Source organism: Berghia stephanieae, chromosome 3 (genome assembly GCF_034508935.2).
Source record: "Berghia stephanieae isolate SIO BIC M18660-M18661 chromosome 3, UCSD_Bste_1.3, whole genome shotgun sequence".
Taxonomy (NCBI): domain Eukaryota; kingdom Metazoa; phylum Mollusca; class Gastropoda; order Nudibranchia; family Aeolidiidae; genus Berghia; species Berghia stephanieae.
The window spans coordinates 24,023,247-24,043,246 of record NC_088362.1 but is presented as its reverse complement, the minus strand read 5'-3'; the positions used below and the strand labels follow the sequence as shown (position 1 = coordinate 24,043,246).

The 20,000-nt window shown below is 37.7% G+C and overlaps 1 protein-coding gene across 2 annotated transcripts in view; it reads left to right on the top strand.

Annotated features, from left to right (window-relative positions):
- LOC144967395 (uncharacterized) overlaps positions 1–18,838 on the top strand; it is a 37,542-nt gene extending 18,704 nt beyond the window's left edge. For both annotated transcript variants that reach the window (XM_078904540.1, XM_078904541.1), the window contains one exon: positions 12,634–18,838. In XM_078904540.1, coding sequence (XP_078760666.1) covers positions 12,634–15,882 — 3,249 coding nt within the window. In that variant the 3' untranslated portion in view covers positions 15,883–18,838. The remainder of the gene's footprint in view (positions 1–12,633) is intronic.
- Positions 18,839–20,000: the final 1,162 nt, after the last annotated feature.

Genomic DNA, 20,000 nt, shown 5'->3' with positions numbered 1-20,000 from the left:
CGTGATGTTGTTGATCAGGAACCCTTTGTATCTCATTGAGCACGTTTAGTGGATATTTCTCTAAATAAAAGCTCGTTTTTTTTAAATGGTGAAATTTGAATAAACATCCACAGCTAGGGCACTGGGGCCAATACTCTTCAACAATCGTAACGTCACTTCCTTCTAATGACGCATGGTAAATTAGTAACACTGGCTCTAAACTATCGGAACAATGGCGGACGCCCGTATGAGTTCTCCGGCGAGCATAAAAGCGTATCCAGAGGGAAAAAAACATAAATTTGATCATGTTTTGACTTTTACACATTCTGATCACAAGGCATGTGAAAAGTTCTAGCCAGCATGAAGAATAAAAAGTAATGATTTTCTTTGTTTAGAACCAAGATGGCCGCCGTTGCCGGGTGGCGTGACATCAGACTACTGAATCCTATTGCTACCCATTGTGGTGGAGAATAGCACGTTTTCTTTCCTTGTCAATTATATCCTAGTTTGTATTCATTTTACTTTTAATTCTAAATTATCTTTTAGGAGTTAGATGAATCCCAGCAGTTTGGGTTTCTGATAGCTCAGGTGGTAGAGCACTAACTTCGCAGGCTAAGAGACTGAGATCGATCCCGGGTGAAGTCGAGATTTTTTCCCCTACCGATCTTCGTTTCCATTTAGCGGTGATGGATACGTGAATCTATTAGATCTGGCGGAAAGTACTTTGCGATAGACTAGCGCCCTATACAAAGGGTAGCAAGAATTTCCACTGTCCTTCTCACGCTATAGAAACTGGGATAAATTCCTCATCCTTCCATAATCATACCGTTCTCGGATGGTTAGTAACGTCGTATCTTATCTAACCTGAAACAGTTGCAATGTGTTGTCGTACACGAGCCAATGGCCTGGAGTAGCCAGTAAGGTTAGGGATAAATTACTGACGGACTCGGGGGGAAAACAGGATTTAAAATTTTGGCTAGAAAACTCGTCCTTCAAATATTGATTGATTAGAATGACCATCGTATGGGCAAAATGTTTTTTTGTTTTGTTTTTTTTGTTTTTTTGTTGTTGTTGTTGTTGTTGTTGTTGTTGTTGTTGTTGTTGTTGACAATATGAGATTCATTTTAATCGATCGAAATTTGAAAGACTATTTTTCTGGCCTACGTGATATTGTTTGAGTGCGCAACATTAGACGATGTAATCACACTATAATAGCAAGTTACGATTAGGTTCCCAACCTACAACGATCGATGGATATTCGAGGGACGAATTTTCTGGCCAAATTTTTAAATACGTGTTTTTCCAGAGCTCAGCAGTTAATTGGTGAATATTGAATGTTGACTGGTTTCGTAATACCTTGAAATGAAATGACGTAAAATCGTGATATTAGCAAGTTAACGATTACGTTTCCAACCTACAGCGATCGTCTTGTTCAATGAGGAATAACATCAGGATTTTTAAAAAGGTCAATTACTGTTATCTATACTTAGCAACATAATAAAAATATAATAATATAATAATAATAATATAATATATAATAATAATAATAATATAATAATAATAATAATATATAATAATAATAATAATAATAATAATAATAATAATAAAATATAATAATATAATGATGATGATGATGATGATGATGATGATGATGATGATGATGATAATAATAATAATAATAATAATAATAATAATAATAATAATAATAATAATAATAATTATAACGCATCATTTTTAAATCGTCTATATCGTTTTACATATAGCCGATTTAATTAAAGTAATAAAACAGATTAAAACTACAGTCAATTGTCTTACCACTGATAATAAGATATGATACGCCAAGGTTATCAAAGCTTGGGTGTATCCTGCATACGAAAGAGAAAAACATGCCCAGATCACATACTGCACGCGAATTTTTACACATGATTTGCCTTGGTCGTCGCCAATAAATGAGAACTGATGTCATCTGTGCATTGCTCGCAAGTGCATTGTGTTGAACAGAAAATGTTTTTTTAATGAGCTTTTATATAGCGTAATATCCACTACGCTTTACAACAGCAACATTTAACATTCAGGACGGGACATGACGCCTGTTAGGCGATATTACAATGTATTCGGACAGAGACAACCTTGTTAGCGGCCAGGTATTCATTTTACACTTGAGTAAGTTGATAGAATGTGAGTAAAGAGCCTTTTCCAAGGACTCAACTATGCAACGAACGAGGCTCGAACCCAGGACCTTCCGATCCGAAAGCGAGTGTCATACCACTAGACCACAAAGCCACAAAATTCAACTTTTGTTTACATGGCACTGCCACAGAGATAGAATAAATGATAATTTGTTAAGGTTTGATAAACTTCGAATTTTTATCAACACGTCACCATCACGTCACCATGCCTCGATTGTCTGATGCACAGAGAAACCAGGCATTTGGACTTCACGGTGCTGGATGGTCAACTCACAGAATAGATAGTATGCGTTTGGTTAAACAGCTTACAACATCGCCATCTGGAAGTATATCGGACCAACACACAAGAGTATGTGTAACCTTGAAGGTTGATAGTCTGGTTAATACAGTCAAGTGAGAATTACTCATAAACGTTGATGACAAAAAGCAATAACAAAGACCCGAGTGACGTCAATCCGTACTATCTATATGTGATCATTTCGGCTGCAGAAATTCCACTATTGTCCGCCTTAAGTAACTACGAAGCGGGTAAGGTTTCTGACTTACCAGGGCCGGGTAGACAAAGAAATACCACCCAACTGACGACAACGATATTCATGACCAATATCATGAAAATCCATTCACTCCAACGAAAGTAGGATTCAATAGTCTGATGTCACGTCCGCCCAGCAACGAGCAGTTTGGTTCTAACCAAAGAAAATCGGTACTTTTTATTATTCATGCTGGTTAGAACTTTTTCACATGTCATGAGATCATAATGTATAAAAGTCAAAACATGATCAGATTTATAATGTTTTTCTCCTCTAGATACACTTTTATGCTCGTCGGAGAAGTATTTCATAAGGGCGTCCGCCATTGTTCCAATAGTTTAAAACCAGTTACTAAGTTACTATGCGTCCTTACGAGGGAAGTGACGTCACGACTGTTGAAGCCTTTTGTGGCGAATGGTCTGATGGTTAGCCAATATATGACCGACACAAGGCCTTCAGTATCAGGAATCGTCTCAAAGAACAAGGTTTAAAATGCCGAAGGCCTTATATCGGTCATATTTTGACTGCAGGGACCAAAGTCGTCGTCTTCGTCAGGAATGGGCCATGGCGCATCGAAGGTGGTTTCATCCTTAATGGAGTGCTGTTCTTTTCACCGAAAGTCGGTTCATTTTGTCACACAATGACGGTGGTGTAAGAGTTTGGCGGCCGAGTAATACTTATTGGGCGTCACTGTGACGATTCGGGCCGCTCCCGCGGGGTCGGTAGAGTCAGATAGCCCGAATGAAACGTCAACAAAAGAAAAGAAAAGGAAAAGACTAGGAGGATAGAAAGAGGGAACTCGTTGACAAGTTCCCTCGTAGAGGGAGATCAGGCCACTGCACTGGGTCTAGCCTGATTAGAGGGAAGAGAAAGAAGAAGAAAGTCCGTGTTCCACGGCCAGACAATGCTAACAAAAAAAAAAATGAAGGTCATCAAGATTTACAAACACGACACATTTATTCCAGAGTGGAGTTCAAAATGTCTAGCAACCCGATGGATGTACGGTCAACTCCAGACTCGTACGGGTTATGCCCTAGCTACCATTGCCAGCGCATAACACTAGCTATGTTTAAAAAGTCAGCTTTTATATAGCGCAATATCCACTAAACGTGCTCAAAGCGCTTAACAAAGGATCCTGACCAACAGCAACACGTCACGTGTAGAACGAGACATGACGCCTGTTAGTCGATATTACAATTATATTCTTTTTCGACCGAGACAACGCTATTAACGACCAGTACTCATTTAACACCTGAGTACAGTGGTGATAGAATGAGAGTAAAGAGCCTTTTCCAAGGACTAAACGATGCGCCGAACGAGGCTCGAACCCAGGACCTACCGATCCGAAAGCGAATGTCATACCACAAGACCACATAGCCACACATAGTACGCATTTTACCCCTGAGTACGACGAAAGAATGTATTTTTAAGAGCTCAATCAACTTTGCACCACCCACAGCGGAATCGAACCATGAACCTACAGAACCTAAGGCGCACGTCATACCACAAGACACCTAAGACATGCAATGCTGACAGCATTCCTATTGGTGTACTCCAAAAAAAACAAAACACCTATTTTAAATATTGGCCACAAAACTCGTCCTTCAAATAATGATCGATGACCCTCATCTCCCCAAAGACTTCTCAAATTTCCGTGAAGACTTCCGAGAAATCCCAGGTTTGAGGAGTTTTTGAAAAGATGAAAGTCATTTTTAGCGCTCGATATTTGAAGGATGAGTTTTTCTGGCTAAAATTTCAAATACGTGCAGGGACGGCTGGTAATAATGGGCAGGGTGGGCAAATACCAGCCTGTTTTTTTCAAGTTATATGCTGTATTACCAGGTCCGAAATAATCAAATTTAAATTAGATAATTTCAAAAGTTACTACTTAAACTTGATACTTCGTACTGAAATCAATTTGTGTGTATTTTTGATAGATTGCGAATGACCATGCACCCCGTAATGCATAAACCAGGATACGCTCCTGTTCTTTTTATCAACCCCCCCCCTCCCCTCCCCAACCACTCCACTCCGCCCACATCGTCATCTCATCGTCACGTCGCCTGACGGTGAACTAACTCCGATTTTTGCTGTCTGGCCTCTCTAGTACTAGGTCGGGCTAATTCAAATGAGCCCACCTTAATAACCAGTGAACACTGAATAGAGCTTTTGGCAAACGAACTTTTTCTTATTTATTGCCTTACTTGTGCTGGTACCATTGATGTAATGACTTTGGGAAGGTTCCAGTATTGAATTAAATTTATTAACTTACTAATATTATATCAATTTAGTATTAACTTGTGTTGTTTTTATATATTTGTTTATCCATTTAAATTATTTCTTTTTTTTTTTCTCGTTTTCTTTAAGTACTTCTCAAAACTCATTTATTTAAATTGTTTTCTTATTTGTTTTTTGTTGTTTTTTTGTTTTTGTTTTTTAACAAATTAATTTGTTAGTTCTTTTTTTATTATTCTTAAAGTAATTACCGCTGTATTTTTATTGCCAGACTAAATAATTTTGCAAAACAATGTAATTTTCTATTGTATTTCCTCTAATAAAACAAAACATTTTATTCAAAAGTCACGACTAAATAAATATTAATACAACCACCATTTTGGTTTTCTCAACAATTGAATTAGTATACGAGAAATACTCTTCTGAGTAAGGAGAGAGTTGAATTCTAAGTTATAGAGGAAATAAAGACGTTTAAAGGAAGGGTGGGCAGATTCCGTACTTGCCCGTCCTGAAGCTAATACATACATAAGATAGTTCGCGACGAAGAGGCGGGAAGCTAGGGGTTGGTTGGGGAAGGAGCATAGCACTCTTGTATAGATAGCATTGGGAAGGAGTAAAGATAACACGGTCGTTATTGTGATAGTATAACGAATGCATGAGGAGAGATTGATAACATTCTTTTGTCTTAATTGTATTGTGTGAATTATTGGCGAAAGCCTAAGATTAAATAAACTTTGTAATATCGTATGGTGGTAACCATCATTGTCGACGACATCGTGGTTGTCATCATCATCATCATCATCATCATCATCATCATCATCATCATCATCATCATCATCATCATCATCATCATCGTCATCATCATTAACAACAATATTAACAACAAGTACAACAATCGTCTCCACAACTATCATTCTAACCAACAGCACCACCAAAACCACTATCATAATTACATCCTCCCTCACCGCCTCGTCTTCCTCCTCCTCCTCCACCACCACCACCACCGCTACCACTATTCCAACCACTACCACCACCGGCACAATCATTCTAACCACCAAGACAGCAGTAAAAATGATGCAATTTCAGCTCTGAATGAAACTCGAGTCATATCGCTGTTGTTGCTTCTCGATGAAAACTTTAAGGTTACTACATACTACTGAAAACCAGTAATGTAACAGAAATATTAATCTCGCCGTTGAGGGATTAAAGCATCACTTTAATTTTTCGAGTGAACGAAATGGACTTCTATTGTCAAGGTGTTGTCGCATTATGTCTCGTCGCTTTAGTTTTTAGTTGTATTCTCTTTCGTGATTATTTTTTGATTACGTTTGGAATAATTAAAATCTACTGGTATTGTCATTTCATTGTGAATGTGATTATTTGTGGTTGAAATATTTTTTTTAAAGGTGAAAAAAAAATTATAATTAAAATAAATAAATAAATAAATAAATAATATATATATATATATATATATATATATATATATATATATATATATATATATATATATATATATATGACCGGATCATCTTTGCCCAACCACTGTAAATAGGCTAGAACCGCCACTGAATACGTGTTTGTCTGCAGTACGGGAGCCTAGTGAGTGACCAAAGGAAGATAACATAAGAACCTAGTGGTGTCAATTATCGTTATCTATTATCTGATACTGTCGATAGAAACAGCTGAGAATAGTAGTTATTATCATTATAAATTGTGTGTGTTCCTCTGTGTGTGTGGGTGTGTGTGTGTCGTGTGTGCGTGTGTGTGTGTGTGTGTGTCTGTTAAGCGTGTGATAACATTGTATTATGCGATGTAAAGCGACATAGAGGTTTCGACAAGAGGCGAAATTATAAGAGGAATTATTACTGCCATTATTGCCCTTATTAATATTATCATTAACATCATCATCATTATTATTATTATTATTATTATTATTATTATTATTATTATTATTATTATTATTATTATTATTATTTTATTATTATTATTATTATTATTATTATTATTATTATTATTATTATTATTATTATTATTATTATTATTATTATTATTATCATCGCTGCCGAGTGGACTGGGGGGGGGGGAGAGAGGTCAGAAAGAAATCTTGACTGCATGTTGGGATCGATCTCGGTCCCTTTGCGAGTGAAGCGAGTGCTCTACCAACTGAGCTATCGGGGGGGGGGGGGGACCCCAATAAATAAGAAGAAAGTAGAGTGGGTTTTCTTTATGAAATTTTGAAAAGCTGAAATTTCCAAATTCCTATCATCTGGCGGGCAGAATGTTTTTGGTATTTTGCTTAAGCACATAGCATATTTAGAATGGATAAAGTTGACGTCGTTCTGCACTTTGTAATCGTTTTTAGTCACCATTTGGGTGATTAGTTCTCACTTCAGTCCCGCTAACAAACTATTAACTTTGAAGGTTACCGTTTCATATGTTGATACGACTAATCTGTAAGATTTAGATAGAACGAAGTTGACGTCACTCAGGTCTTTGTTTTGTTTTTTTGCCATCCGCGTTTATGAGTAATTCTCACTAAACTGTATAAACCAGATTATAAACGTTCAAGGTTGCACATAGTTTTGTGTGTTGTCCGTTATACTTCCGGATGGCAATGTTGTGAGTATCTTAGCCAAGCGCATACTATCTATAGCGAATGAAAAATATTGCCAAATGCTAAATCCATTTAATTCGTGCAAAAAAATGAAGAGGGAAGGGGCGGAGAGAAGAAAGTTCTTAATAAGCGAAATTGGATTCAATAGTCTGATGTCACGTCGCCCAGCAACGGCGAGCAGTGTGGTTCTAAACAAAGAAATTGGCACTTTTTATTCTTCATGCTGGCTAGAAGTTGTCATATGTCATTTGACCAAAATGTATAAAAGTCTCATAAGGGCGTCCGCCATTGTTCCGATAGTTTAGAGCCAGTTACTAAGTTACTATGCGTCATTAGTATAATTGTAACACGCCTGACCGGCGAGTCTTGTTTTTGTTGGCTCTTTCATTTACGTGTTTTGAGTGATTTTTATCTGACATTTCGCCTGGATTTTAATACCATCTGATTTGTGATAGTCTTGTGGTTTTATTGATATACATTTTAACGATTTCTAACAGAGGATTTTTCTAAAATTTTAAAATTTAAGTATGGATTTTCCAAAGTCGAACATAGTTTTAAACTGCTATTTGTTTACAGCCATATTGGAAACTTTATTCACTGTGCTATATTTTACAACTTTTAACAACTACCGTGTACATCGATCTATTTATAATACTAATTTTGTGAACAGACTCAGAGGGGGTAGACGAAAACAACTCCCTATAACCACCGTCATTGGTCATCGGCCAACCCCACGCCCGCTCCCCCTACGACCTCGATCCTCGCTTCAATTTATCAACACTCGTCCCCCATCCAATCTAATCACTTCAATGAGTAATCCTCACCGTTCCTTGTCAAATGTCAACACTGTCCGTGACAGTCAGTATGAAATTAACGACCACCATGACAACAACTCGCAGCAACAGCACCGTCTTGAGCAACAACAACAACAACAACAACAACAACAACAACAACAACAACAACCTGCACGTAGTGATCATACCAGTTTAAAAATTGGATTACTAAATGTTAGATCGTGTCGTAATAAAACTCAAGACATAATCGACATTATTGAAGATCATAAAATTAATATTTTTGTCATCTTGGAAACATGGCTTAATCATTCATATGATGATCCAATTATGAAAGCAATTACACCCGAAGGCTTTTGTATTAAATCATTTCCACGCATTGGGAGGAAAGGAGGTGGTATTGCAATTATTTACAACTTGTCACTCTTTGACAAGATATCATTTCACCATGATAATTTTAGAAGTTTTGAATACGCTGGATTTGCCATTCATGAAAATAATTTTAAAAAGTCGTTTCACTGTGTCTACCGCCCACCACCAAGCCAACAAAACAAAATATCAACAATTGATTTTTTATCTGAGTTCGGAGAATTTATGTCTATGCAATCCATTAACAAAAAGCATAATATTTTTATGGGTGATTTTAACATTGATTATTTCGGAAACAAAAATGAATCGAAAGTATTTCGGGAGATTATTGACACAAACAACTATATTCAACTTGTAAGCGGTCCTACAAACAACCATGGCCACACAATAGATCATGTCATTACAGACATTGAACATTCTCTCTCTTCACCTGTCTCAAATATTGATAAATTAATCTCTGACCATCATTTAATTGTGTTTTGCGTTTTATTTCCAATGAAGCACGAAGTAAAAAAGATGATAACATCTCGTAATTTGAAGAATATAAACATGAACATTTTTAAACAAGACCTTGACCATAACGTTAAAAATAAACATGATGCGAATGGTCTCCACGAGTCAATTGTTGGTACGGTGGACAAGCATGCTCCCTTAACAACTAGAGCAGTAAAAGTGAGACGTCAAGCACCCTGGTATAATACCGAAATAAAATTGAATGGATTAGCCAGGAGGCGGCAGAAAGAAAATGGCTCAAGTCCAGAGATGCTGTCGATAAGAAGCGATACATCGCGGCTAGAAATGATGCAAAAGCCGTCAATTTCAGGGCCAAAAAGAAATTCTATGAAGAAAGCCTCAAAAACGTGGGACGTTCGAGACAATTCTTTGCCTTGACCAAGGAACTGCTGGGACAACAGACGCAACCAGCTCTCCCATCTTTAATCGATCGTGCAGATCTACCAACTCGCTTTGGTCAATATTTTAAAGAAAAAACGGATACCATCAGGAAGGAACTCTCGTCTGAATCGATCCCTACAACATTTGACAAGTTTCATGGTGATTCGTTAACACATTTTTCAAAGATTACTGAAGCTGACTTACGTGATTGCATTATGTCGTCTCCAACTAAAAGTTGTGATTTAGACCCTTAAATACTGCCATTTTAAAAAAATGCATTGATGTAATTTTAACACCATTTACATGTATTGTTAATAATTCGTTGCAGTCAGGTGCTGTACCAGACATTTACAAAGTTGCTCATGTCAAACCCCTTTTGAAAAAACCTGATCTCGATAAAGAGAACTTAAAAAACTATCGCCCTGTCTCTAATCTTCCTTTTCTCTCTAAGATCTTAGAAAAGCTTGTTTTGAAACAATTACTGTCTCATCTTAAAAATAATTGTCTTGAAGAAAAATTTCAGTCTGCTTATAGGCAACATCATTCGACGGAAACCGCACTTGTTAGGGTTGTTAATGATCTCCTCTCTGTTATAGACAATGGTTCATGTTCTTTGCTGAATTTGCTTGACCTATCGTCTGCTTTTGATACTATTGATCACAATCTTCTTCTCAAACGTCTTGAAATTACTTATGGCGTGTCTGGTGCAGCGCTTGATTGGTTTAGGTCATATTTGTTTAATCGTAAACAGATTATTACGGTGGATGAATATAGATCGGAGGAAATCTTTCTTGATTGTGGGGTTCCCCAGGGTTCAGTACTTGGACCCGTTCTTTTTGTTTTGTACGTTGGCCCTCTGTCTAAAATCATCAGAAGTTTTGGTCTGTCTTACCATCAATACGCTGATGATACGCAATTGTACTGCGTTTCCAATATGAGAAATTTACAAGAAGTATCAGCCAATAGTAAAAATTGTATCCAAAGTGTTAAGAAATGGATGAATGAGAACAGACTGAAACTGAATGATGATAAGACGGAGGTGCTGTATGTGGGGAACAGGAAGTGGAAAAGTGAAACAGATTTGAAGTTGGGGGATGCCTCTATTCAAATTGTTGACAAAGTGAAAAACCTTGGCACATTCTTAGACTCTGGACTGTCGATGGAGCACCAGGTTAATAATTTGGTTAGATCTCTCTTTTTCCAACTAAAAAAGATTGCTTCCATTAGACGGTTCATATCTGAGGATGTGACCAAGCACCTGGTTGTGTCCCTCGTACTATCGAAATTGGATTATTGTAATGCTCTGTTGTTTGGCGTTTCGCAATACAATCTGAAACGTCTTCAGATTGTCCAAAACAGCGCTGCCAGACTAGTATTTATGAAGCGTAGGTGCGACTCTGCCGGACCTCTACTTCATGACCTGCATTGGCTGCCTGTTGAGAAAAGAATTAAATTCAAAGCTTGTGTTTTAGTGTATCGTTGTCTTGAAGGTACTGCCCCTTCCTACCTTTCAGAACTAATTGAAAGATATTCAAAACCCCGCCCCTTACGTTCGGCCAGTGATTCCACAAAACTAGTTGTCCCTCGAATTCGGAAAAATGCTGGAATGAGATCCTTTTCTCATTTCGGACCCTCTATTTGGAACGCCTTACCGCAGAGCATTCGTGAAAAAGAATCTTTGTCTATTTTTAAACGTTCGCTTAAAACATATTTGTTTCGATTTTAGTAGATGGTATGAGAAGCAAGATAGGTTTGGTTTGTGTTGTGTGTTGTATTGTGTGTGTGTGTATGTGTGTGTGTGTGTGTGCTTGTGTGTGTGAATGAGTATGTTTCAGCCAAAGTAATTTGTAATTTAAGCGCTTAGAGTCTGGTGTCTCGGAGTTATAGCGCTATATAAGTTTTCAGCATTATTATTATTATTATTACGAGGGAAGTGACGTCATGTACATCAATATCTTTCACACAGCAATGGACCTTTATCGACAACAATAATACACGCTGTGTTGGTTAATCAAAATAACACACTTTGTGTGAGAAAAGATAACATGATTGCTTCTTGTAATGAACCATAGAGCAATAAAATTTGATTTATATATAATGAGGAAATAAATACCATATTATTTGGTCCATGATATGCTCATAAATACACACACTCACACACACACACGCACACACACACACACATATATATATATATATATATATATATATATATATATATATATACGTGTGTGTGTGTGTGTGTCTGTTTGTTGTGTATGTGTACTATTGTTTATGAATTGTATATATATAACATATAACACAAATGATAAATAATACACGTTGGTGTGTAGGAGAATGGCCGGATTACATAGCTATACACGGGAGGGGGGGGGGGGGGGGCTTTTTACAATAAAATCTTAACCAGAAATTTAAAGTGTGCGACAATTTGGTCTAGTAGTATGACACTCGACTTTGGATCGGAAGGTCCTGTGTTGGAGTCCCGAGCGACGCATAGTTGTCAGTGGAAAAGGCTTTTTAGTCACATTCTTCCATCGTACTCAAATGTCATGTAATATTATGAGTGAGTACATGTCCATTAACAGTGCAATATCTGTTCGAACAAAATTGTAATATCGCCGAATAGGCGTCACTTGTCTCGTGCTACATGCTAAGTGTTGCTGTTTGCTCGGGACCACTTGTAAAGCGCTTTGAGCACGTTTAGTGGATATTGCGCTATGTACAAGTTATTTTACTTCAAATATGACCAAAGTTCTTAAAAGGGCATTTAGTCTTGCTGGGCCAGATGAAAATTAAGTTTACAGTTTATAATATTGTCAAAGACTACCAAGCTGCTAGAAGCTGTTTAAAGACAAGTGCACTTATTTAGAGTAATATCCACATAACAAGTGCCCTTGTCTTTAAATGTTCTAGTTCAAGTATTTGTTTGGCCAAGATATATGTAATACAGTTTTGAAACAACTGGTCACATTTAGCAAGACTCAAATAATATTCGATAAATAGTAACAGGTCTAAATTCTTTTGTCTTCCAGAATCCAAGTTCAAGAGAATCACACCAGCCTGTGAGGCCTTCGGGAGTTTCCCAGATTCAGAGTGGCCAAGCAACAATAACACCGCAAATTCCCACCACGACTACCACAAACAGAGAGGAATCCGACTCGGACAACACGTGGATAATCGCAGTGGGCGTGGTCATACCTCTTGTCATCATCTGCATTTTGCTCTTCGCTGCTTACAAAATCTACCGCCGGAAGTTCCCAGTTCGAATGATTCTTGGGAGAGAATTCGGCAAATTCCGAAATCCCAACTATCAGAGGCCCAAGTCGGGTCTGACACTAGTTCGTGATGATACAGACTGGGACCAGACTGGTAATCGATCTTCTGCCGAATACAACCCCGACTACCATACTTCCGATTACAAGATTCCATACGACAATAAAGGATTTGAAGATGACGAAGTGGATTTGAATGAGGAGAGCAGAGAAGATAGGGATTTTCGTATGAGGAAGAGTTGGCTGTTTAGAAGTAGAGAAAATCAAGACCAAAAACAAAATTCAAGTAGTGAAGGAATTGGAGGGCAACATTCCAATGGTAGTAATCTAGATCAGGACGAAATTTGTGGAAGGGCGAGTGGAATTGATACTGCAATTTCTACGACTGCTAAGAAAGACAATGAGTTTTCAGATGATTCGGACATAGAAGCAATGATGCAAGAACAAAAAGTAACCCCGAGACTAAAACGGAAGAACGTGTCCGAATCTGATTTGTCAATATCCTCTGTCTCTTCTGAACAAATTTCTGTGAAAGACCCAAACGTTTCACATAGTGACTATTCAATCTCCTCAGAAACCAAAGATGGCGGCGGTGAAATTAAACCTCAAATTGAGTCCAATGATGGAACGATCAAGAGGAGTAATTTTGTCGAGAAATTCGAACCCATTTTCCTGCAGCCGTCATTTGAAGAGGTGCGTGCGCAATTGAAGGCCAGAGCTCGTTCCACAAGCGGCAGCAAATGCGCCAAACTTGAGCGACCGAGAAGTTTTAGTTTACAAATCGACCCCTCCAAATCGGCTCGTCGTAATTCTTGCACCCTGACTGATTCTTCAACAGCCGAAACTGACCTCCGCCGTTTTGTGCATGCACAAAATATTACTGCAGCCGTTGTCGGCGTAGAACTGTTATCAACGTCAGTACGGGCAATGTACTCATCTCTGTCTTCTGTGAACAGCAATCCTCATCTAGTTACAGACTTGGACGACGAACTCTCCGATGGCCCTCGAAATCTGGATACGAGTCAAAATGAGATCGTTACAATAAAGGTAACAGACTACGATGAAAAGACAAATGGTTCAAAACCCGCTGACCACGCTACGTGTGATTCACCCGAAGACAGTGTTGTGAAAGCAGAATTAGGAATAGTCGAGAATTCAGAGACAAAAACTAGACATTTGCATGTAGAACAAGCTACTGAAGAACCCGAGAACAGTCAGAGATGTCAAGATGAATTTGAAAAGGTGGCCATTAGTGTAAGGAATGATATCAACCAAAGAGATGTGGAAAGTAACAGAAGCACTTCCGGTTCATCAACTTCCTCTGATGACACTCATATTGAAGAACACCATGCTAACATGGGGAAACTTCAGTACATGGCACAAATGTCCACCATTTCCACTTCGTCCGGGCAGATGTCTCCTAAAGTCGAGGATGATAAAACAAAATGCATCGACAAATTGGAGAAATTTGACGAACGAAATGCAGATGACGATGAACATTCTGATCATGAACAAGTGTCTCAGGGTGTCGCCATTGAATCACAAGGCTCTCTTATCTTAGATACTCATAACATTTATGAAACGAATGACCTTCAATCTGATGAAATTCAGAAAGCTTCAGTTAAAATTAGTGTCACCGAAAATTCGAATCTAAACGGTAATAATGAGTTCGTGGACGATATGAAGGTTGAGGAGTCCGTTTTAAACAACGATACGTTAAATTTGAACTATCACACCAAAGAATTAGAATCAACCAATGAAAAGGATAGACAATACGATAACAAATTTGCGGCTACACGCAACCCGAAAGGATGCGATGATGACACAAATGATTTCAATCATCTTAGCCGTACATCTGACGCTTGTGCTCAAAATAAACATCCAACTTTAGATTTCAACAGAGATTTTGGTGCTCCAGACTTCCACGCAGAATCAAAATCAGGAGAAATTGTTGAGTCGAGCAAATCGAGTGATTTTACGAGTAATGATCGGATGGGAAACGGTGAATGTGACCAAAAGAAAAGGATTTTGGGGTCCGTTGATGTGATAAATGATAAAGACGATGATAGGTTATCTAATCCTATGTCTGCCAGTGATTATGACACAGACGGGGAGTCAAGCCTTGACTCAGATACAGAAACTAAAGGTTCGTATACGTTCCACTTTAGTCAACAAGAAGAACAACAACAGCAGCAGCAACAGAAACAACAACAACATCACGATTCTGCCAATGAGAAAATGGGAAGAAATAACAAGGACCCCTCCGTGGACGAAAACATTGAAGGGTTTCAAAATTCAAATTTCGATAATCGTTCGACTTCAGCGGAAATTTCAGGAGCCCCGTCGGCTCCCCATAGTAGTCGGGTTCGTATCATCAGCAAACTGGAACTATCCGATGCGTCAAGTGATTCATCTGATGTTTTGGACGATGAATGTGATGGCGTTGGATCATCAACGAAAACCATACAGAATGCCAAACAAAACCCGTCATTGAAAAAGATATCGTTTGATCCGAGTATCATGTTGAATGACGATACCACTAGTGACGACGATAGTGACGTCAGCAGCGAAAATGATGGCGTAAACAGTAATGTGTATCATCATTCACATGTTCCAGAAAATATAACAAATCAAAAGGAAACAATTCAGTCAGACAATGAAAATAAATCTATTTTAAAACCAGGTTCGACAGAAAATATCCATAAAAAGGGGGCCAGTGATTCGCTGACCTTTGACCCCATTAAAACGGGAACTTCTGTCCAAAGGGATAGAAGTAACACAGACGGAAGTGAAAGCATTGATGTGTACCACGAGTTCTCGGATGAAGCCATAGACAATATATTAATACTTGGTGATGGCAAAGATGTCGGGAACGAGGAAAATGTCGATTCTAATTCTAATGTGACGGTACAACAAACCATAGCAGTTGACCCTGATGTCAACTTTTCCTTTGATTGGAAGACACAGGTCAAGGTTAGAGAAGATGTGGATGTCGATATCGATGTTTAGTTGTTACAAACCCTTTCTAAACGGTAGTATGCCTGGGTGAACCCAGTGGGTAAAAGTCGATTTTAAACTTATAAAATTTGAATTTAGAAGAAAAAATACAGGATTTCATAAACTTAAAAACTTGTTTAAATCCTGATTACTTTGACTTTAAAGTCAATAGGGCAGAAAAGTATGATGTCAAAAACTGGTTCCTATTTCATTGAAAGTGTAAAACTAGTCTTCCGGGGGACCGAATCCCTACCTTGTGTAAATGATCTTCTGGTTTTTAAGTAATGAAATCTTATTTTCTAGTATAAATATGCTGGTCGTCAATAAAAATCATCCATCTTCACTCTCTTACGCCCTTTAATCCTTAGAATTTGCCTATACATCCTACTTCGAAAACATTTATGCCACCTTATTTTCAATAAATTATATAATTGATTATTTGCCCTTCGATTACCGGTTACATTCACACTTCCAGTGATTTCGGAACCAGAAAATTAGAAGGAGTGACGTCACGACTTCTCTTCCCAATTGTATTGATCTGTTTCATTCCAACATACTACCACACAGACGGGTTAGACTATGATTTCTGTTATTCCAGTTAGGCTTCGATATATCGATATATATTGGTTCATCTTCCGCAGTCTGATTATGTCATTATTTCCATAGAATCTTCAATTCAAAATTGTGCAACCGATGCAAGCTTGGTTTAGTCTTCTGGGAAAAATAACTGAGTGCCGTTTTTTATCGGTTATGACGTCAGAACCAATTCCCTATTATCCCAACAAGTACACTGTGCGCTTAACAAAGTAGGTCAAAAGAGTGGGCTCAGTTGTGACACACAGAAAAAAATGACCTTTGAACTTTGAACCGAAACTAGTTTGTGACCTTGACCTGGTCAACACCTCGGGAGTTTAAATCGAAAGCAAGGAAGTTAAAACAAATAGAAGGGAACCCTGCGCATGTGGCATCCCTGGCATCAAATAAATGGAATACAAAAGTAGTGAATACAACTCACTTTTTAGTGCTGAAGGAAACAAATGGTCCCATCGGTTGAACTATTGAATGCAACTCACTGTGTAGTGATGAAGGAAATAAATGATCCCATTGGTTGAACTATTGAATACAACTCATTGTTTAGTGACGAAGGAAACAAAAAATCCCATTGGTTGAAATAGTGAACTCATTGTTTAGTACTGAAGGAAACGAATGATCCCATTGGTTGAAATACAAATGGTCCCATCGGTTGAACTATTGAATACAACTCACTGTGTTGTCATGAAGGGAAAAAGATGATCCCATTGGTTGAACTATTGAATACAACTCATTGTTTAGTACTGAAGGAAACAAATGATCTCATTGGTTGAACTATTGAATACAACTCATTGATAAATGATGAAGGAAACAATAAGTGATCCCATTGGTTGAACTATTGAATATAACTCATTGTTTATTACTGCAGGAAACAAATGATCCCATTGGTTGAAATACAAATGGTCCCATCGGTTGAACTATTGAATACAACTCATTGTTTAGTGATGACGGAAACGAGTGATCCCATTGGTTGAACTATTGCATATAACTCACTGTTTATTACTAAAGGAAACAAATGGTCCCATTGGTTGAACAATTGAATACAACTCATTGTTTAGTGATGAAGGAAACGAGTGATCCCATTGGTTTGAACTATCGAATACAACTCGTTGTTTATTACTGATGGAAACAAATAATCCCCCATTGGTTGAACTATTGAATGCAACTCATTGTTTAGTGATGAAGGAAACGAATAATCCCATTGGTTGAACTATCGAATACAACTCATTGTTTATTACTGAAGGAAACCAATTATCCCATTGGTTGAACTATTGAATATTTCTCACTGTTTATTACTGAAGAAAACTAATGATCCCATTGGTTGAACTAGTGAATGCAACTCGCCGTTGAGTTTACTTTGGTGATCGTCGCCTTGTAATGTTAATGTTACGTGAATTTTTGGTCAATGCGTAGCCTTCGTTAACTCGTAGCCTGACACTAGGACTTGTATTGTGGCGTCATTTTAGATCACTGCACCGTCTCGTTAAATTAGAAATGCTCAAGGAAACAAAAGATCTCATTTGTTAAACTATTAAATATAACTCACGAGTCGCTTTCTTTTGATGGCCGTTGCCTTGTTTTGTGAGGTCATTTTGTTGGTGAGTGTCGGGCTATGAGTTTACGAAAGCAGCACTCTAATCACAGCCTTTCTTTTTTTTTTTTTAACGTATAGCCTGACACTAGTATTTTGATTTCATTTTTTTAGGTTACTACACCGACAAGTGTGTTGTCATTAACAGTGCTCAAGAAAATAAATGATCCCATTTCTTGAAATACATATTGAATACAACTCATGATTCGCTTTTATTTAGTGATCTCGCCTTGTATAGAAGAAACGAAATTGGCGTTACTCAGCAGTTTGCTATTGTTGATAAACAGCCATTTTAATGATTAGTTCACACTGAATTATATCAATCAGTCTATAAACGTTCAAGTTGACACATAGTTTTGTGTTTGTTATATTCGGCTGGCGGATTTTTGAATATTTTACCTAAACACATAGCATCAATTTTAACGCTATTTATTTATCTTTTTGGTCAGTGTCAGGCTACGATTTTACAAAGGGTACGCTCTTATGCCTTTCCAGTGTCTTTCATATCACTTTGTTACAAATGTTATTTGATTCTATATGGATGAGTTGTGAGCACAGCTGTCTTTATTTCATGCCGACCAACCACGGTTGTCGGCCTTCCAGATGTTAACTACAACGTTGAATTTATTATATGAAGTCACATCAATGTTTTGTTTATTCACCTTAACAACGCCATTCTCACATCTCCCATTCGTCTGTAGTGTTTCATTCATCGTGCTTTGTTGATAAAGGGGAAACCCGAAACGTCCACATTATATGTTTTCGTTTATTAAATTGAAGCTTTTATTCGGTTTCTCATTGTTATTTATACCTTTACCAAGTGGGTTTTTCAAACGAATGTAAGAACCGCAGTATATGAAGTGGTCCTGATTGTTCAGTTGGTAGAGCACTCGCTTCACACGCAAAAGAACTTGGATCGTTCCCGGGTGATGCCGAGATTTTCATCTGAACCCCTTATCCAATATTATCGACCCAGCACTGATTGGATAGTCTGTTAGATCTTTGCGAAAGTACTTTGCGATAGACTCGCGTCCTATCCAACGGGTAACAAGCAATCGCTAATTATCCGTTCCAAGCTGTCGAAATCGGGTCCATGGGCCTTTTAGCTCGGAAGGACTACTTTTTAAAATATATATATATTATCTAAATTTGCACTTTACAATGTTGGTCCCTGACTATAGAAGAAATGCGTTTGTCGTCAATTGTGTCCCTTTGTTGTGTCCAGACCGTGACCACTATAACAAGGACAACTCAAATGCAACATTTCAAAGGACTTAACTCTTCCTTACCCGACCATTTTCCACAAGGTACTGACTTGGCCACCGATGCTAAGAGCAGCTTTAGTCTTTAGTAATAAACGAAAATGAATACAACAACTTAAAAAAAGAACAAAATACCAAGCACGGAATGTTTCGAGCTCAAAACGCTTCTTCAGCCAACAACCAATAATTGAATACAAATACATTATTTAAAAAAGATTTATGTTTTTATTGTTTTTTGTTTTTGTTGTTGTTGGCAGAAGAGTTTTGAGCTCGAAACGTTCCATGTTTGGTATTTAGTTCTTTTTTAAAGCTGTTGCATTCATTTGTGTTTATTACTTTTTACAGTCCACAGATTCTAGCAGCTTCGTATCACCAACGATGGTAGAAGAAGGGAGGTTGATAAGTTTGGAGTTTTTTTTTTTGTTTTTTTTTTCTCTTTAAATGTCATCTAAATCATCCGGGTGCTGTTATTCGTTACAATAGGTGATAACAATTAGCTCAATAGCAATTTTGTAGTCATAACCAGCGGTTTGTTGGTTGAAAACGGTCGCAGTTCTTATTATTTATAATGAATTGTATAAATGAAATATATGGGTCTGCTTTTATATATTCCTCTGATTTCATTTTGTGGATTTTGCCCTTCTATTGCTCGATAAAGAAGGCGACTTGATGAGCCCAGTAGACCT